At 49.2% G+C, this 4,467-nt stretch overlaps 1 protein-coding gene across 2 annotated transcripts in view; it reads right to left on the reverse strand.

Moving 5' to 3' along the window:
- Positions 1 to 3,637: 3,637 nt before the first annotated feature.
- Positions 3,638 to 4,467, reverse strand: part of GNG8 (G protein subunit gamma 8) — a 10,241-nt gene continuing 9,411 nt past the window's right edge. For both annotated transcript variants that reach the window (XM_072429879.1, XM_072429878.1), the window contains 2 exons: positions 3,998 to 4,082; positions 3,638 to 3,832 (listed from right to left, as the gene is read on the reverse strand). In XM_072429879.1, coding sequence (XP_072285980.1) covers positions 3,704 to 3,832; positions 3,998 to 4,081 — 213 coding nt within the window. In that variant the 5' untranslated portion in view covers position 4,082 and the 3' untranslated portion in view covers positions 3,638 to 3,703. The remainder of the gene's footprint in view (positions 3,833 to 3,997; positions 4,083 to 4,467) is intronic.

Consider the following 4,467-nt stretch of genomic DNA (forward strand, 5'->3'; position numbering starts at 1 on the left):
TAACACATCACCGCAACGTACAATGTAACACATCACTGCCACGTACAATGTAACATGTGATTGTCATATATAATACAACATGTACGATTTAACACATGACCTTCATGTATTGTCACACATCATCTATTAGTCTTGGCCCAGAAAGCAATGGAGCTGCAATGTCCTCAGATTGTCATCCAAGGGCCCCCAGGGGTCCCTTCCCTTGGTGTGTATTTGGGTCCTCACTGTTGCATACATTGGGCAGTGTGTTGTTCTATATTGCACTGGGATCCCAGGGGGTCAGTGATGGATGCACAGCAGGTGATTGGGTGGCCTCAGTGATCACAGGAGGGTTGGGGTCGGGGCCCTGTGCAGGATACTTGAGTTCCTTCATGGTGTAACCATGTCTTTATGGAGCTGGATTTGTACACAAAGGTTCACCTGCTGGCTTATTCACTGATGTAATGATGGGGTTTGTCCTCTAGGGGCAGACTTCTATTGCCCTCAGTGAAGCTGTTGTGGTGCAGTTTCTCTGTGTTGTTCAGATTTTGCCTCTTTGTTTTATCTCTGAAGTTTTCTGAATTGTTTTGTAAAAATAAACTTTGTATGTGAGGGACAGAAACCGGAGAGGCGCCACTGATAGAAAGTATCAGTCTGGCAGTAAATTCGGGGTGCCTCCTTAGTGGCACTGTGCCAGCTGTCAGATGTCGCAATAAAAACGCAAATAGAAGAAATATCTGGCAGAAAAAATGGCGGAAACACTTCATCAGAGATAAAAGAGAACTGCGAACCAAGAGATGTATAAACATCAATTTATCATCCAGACCAAACACTGGGGAGGAACATTCACCCATCTCCTGGACAGACTGTCTCTATTCATCCACTGCCACCTACCGCTAACTGACACCATCTATTGCCACTAACTGCCAAATGACACCACCTACTGCTGACACCAAATATTGTCATGTACTGCTAACTGACACCTACCGCTAACTGCCACTTACTGTCATCTGACACCAACTGCCCCCACCCACTGCTAACTGACACCAACCAATTCCCCACTAGTCCCGGGTATTTTGCCATCTGTTACCAACCGGTATGAAATACTGTCAGTTACCTCCGAATGCCACCAGTTGCTGCTAACTGCCACCAACCATCTGGAAGACAAGACAGCTGGTACCAAATATGGGCTCTGGGGGTGCAGGGGGCATCTATCCTTGGCCCAGGACTTCAGGGCACCCCTGCACCCCTTTCCTACTCCTCCAGAGCCCAGAATGTTCCGCCTCCATTCCAACAAATACCCCTTTACAGACCCCTGGCTCTATGGGGCCCCTGTGATCATTGCATTGGGGCCCCGCACTAGTGAATCTTTGTACAGAAATTCTTCAGGCGAGTCCTGGAATGGTCCGAAATTTGGCAGGGGATGCGGATGGCGCTCCGGTGTTTATATCCCTGTCCATGATTTTATTATCCATCAACATTTCCCCAGAGCCATGGCTTCTGTCACCCCGCCTGCAATATGTCACCGTCGTGCACTTCCCCCCATTATCCGGAGAGGATGTGCAGCCATCAACCAAACAAACACAGATGACACTAAAAGCTTCCTGAACGGCGGAATATTCCGGAGAATGGCAAATATAGGAGAGACGGGCACGGGGGCGAGGATCTGCCCTCCATATTATCACCATCTGTCCCTTATTTACAAGAATCATCCCAGCTGGGCCCCTGGGGGCCAAGAACCACCAGGCCTCTCAGAACAGGAGGTGACATCACAAAGAGGACCGGTCATGGTCACATGGTGCAAATCTACAACACGAGAGTCAGGGGTCAAAGGTCACCTGACAGCCGACCAAGCCGCAACCTACTGCGGGCGACCTCTGACCCCTGACACTGCCAATGACAACATTCAGCCCTGGGGTGCCGGGTGATCCACCCCTGCCGGTGTAGTTGTGTGGGGTAATCCCACCTGCTGCTACCTGGGCAGAATCCAGGCCTTGCCCCATGTTCTCTGATGAATTAATCTGCCCTCATAATGACCTCCATTAGGGGTATCAGGGTACAGTAGTGGGATGTAGAAGGGATCAGGGGGGGGGGATACTATAATGGGATGTAAAAGGTAATAGGGGTAAAATAAAAGGATGTGGGGGTATCAGAGTATATTAGTAGGATGTGGGGCAGATCGGGTGTGGAAGGGATTGGGGTACAAGTGTGGGGTTGGGGGTAACTGTTTGTGGTCATGTATTGGCTCTCTCTGGTTTATCTCAGGACGATCGTACTGTGTGGGGTAATTTGGGGTAGTTTGGAAGTTGCAGCGGATGTCAGCATGGAATGATAATCCCGGATAATGAGATCCACCCTGGGATTGGCCATGTCGGAGTGCAAGGAGACCCCATGGAATAATTCTCCTCCATACCCATCCTGCTGTTTCACTCTCATGAGCGCCACCCTGGTGGCCACATAGGATGGGGTCACATTGGGGGAGGTGACCGCTGAGGGGATTTGGTGAAAGCGGAGTGTGGGCGTGGCCTAGTCATAGTAATCTGGTTCTTCATTGGGCCAATATTTGATAAAGGGATATTTATGGACAACATCCCACCCCCAACCCACTCACTGATTGGTCCCCCTGGATGTTCTCAGTCTTCTATTGGCTGTGTGCAGCAGGAGGATTTGTGTGCCCCCCTCCTCCAATATCACCCCAATCACTCTGTACTTATATTTGCTGCAAATCACTGCAGGAAGTCAGCAGGGGGCAGGGAATTATCTTCCTCCCTATTATTCACTGATGAGGAGTAAACTTTCACTTCCTCTTCTCGGGGTCACATTGTGAATACCTGACAGTTGTGAATGACTCTGGAGGTGCTGGGATGGACCACAGAGCTCACACTCACTTTGCTGACTTATTGTCCATCAATAAAGAGAACCTGTATAGTGTCTGCCTGGAAGTCTGCTCATCCTGCAGCCCCTGAGCTCCCCCTGCTGGATGAGCACAGAACTGCATGCAATGACATTAGGAGTGAGGATGACCCCCACCAGGGATGATTCAATCTTTGCGCCATGCGTCCCCCTCCATGATGATTGCTTTACACACAGAGGTCACCCATGAAGTTTTTATTTCTCTGAAACCAAACAAAATAGGTTGTAGCCCTCCCGCCATCACCTGTAAGGAACAGATCCTGATTGGTCCAAAGAATGCCCCTCCCCCTGAGTGTTTATGTGGGGTGCTGCAGGTGTAGCCCTCCATGTAAGATATAGGAAGACCCCATCACCCCTTTGTTCTGTAAGGGGGGGGGGGGTGTCCGGGGTGGATCTGCGTTTCTATTGGAGGATTTTGCAGCAGCTGGAAATTAAAGTTCTACAAATGAATTTTTGTGTTTTGCTGCCACCTAGCGAGCACTACTGGCAGAGACCACCAGGGGGCACCATATTGTGCCATTTTTTATTTTATAGCAATTTTAGGAACTATTTTACCCCTGGGGACCCCCAGATACAATTTATTGGGGGTCCGGGGAAAAATGACAATTTTCGAGTCATGCAGCCGCCTCTTCCAAGTGGGGTCGGCCCCATAACTATTCAGGCATCATGAATAGGAAGTGAGATTGCATGCGCTCTACACATAAAGCAATGAAAGCAGCAGTGAGGTGACAACACAGACAGCACATGGTGAGGAGGTGACAACTTATTTATTAATCTTCCAGACCTTCCATTGGGATCTCATTAGATTTTATTACAATACGATGCAGACCAATCGCTTGTCCCGGAACGGATTCTCCGCTGAGGGAACCGGAGAGACCAGAGGATCGGAAATAGAATGAGACTGACAGAAGGTCAGAATATCGGAAACCACGGCGGAGACCTGACAAGAGAGAGGTGACACACAATGCAATCATTCTGCTGCATGTAAAACAACTGATCCACCAATCAGAAACATTCATCACAATAATGGGAAATCAGCTCATCTAATGACTATAAATACCCCAACATCTGCCCCTTTGCCCTCCCTAAGTGTGCGGTCACTTACCTTCATGCGGCTTATATTGACCTCCATCTTCAGCTGTTCCACGGCCTTGCGAGCCTCAGCAATCTTCGCCATGTTGTTGGACATCCTGCAAATATTTACAAGGTGACAATCTCATTAGAATCAGATCTGACCAATCAGAAGGGAGGGGCTATTCAGGTGATGGGGGAGGGCCCTGGGGGTAATAATTGCAGGTAAGTGACACTGGATGCATTGTATGGAACAAACCAACTCCTCTACTGACAGCCTGATATCTACCTTCACCCAGTCTGGAGGATCATTCTACATTAACCGGTGTCCCCATAAGGCTGACCAGGACTCCCATGAGATTCCTCTATATAGAATTGTGGGGTCACCATCACTAGAGGGGTCACCGGCAGGGGGAAGGAGGTCCTGATTCCTCTATATAGATTGAATTGTGGGGTCACCATCACTAGAGGGGTCACCGGCAGGGGGAAGGAGGTCCTGATTCC

Source organism: Pyxicephalus adspersus, chromosome Z, assembly GCF_032062135.1.
Source record: "Pyxicephalus adspersus chromosome Z, UCB_Pads_2.0, whole genome shotgun sequence".
Classification (NCBI taxonomy): domain Eukaryota; kingdom Metazoa; phylum Chordata; class Amphibia; order Anura; family Pyxicephalidae; genus Pyxicephalus; species Pyxicephalus adspersus.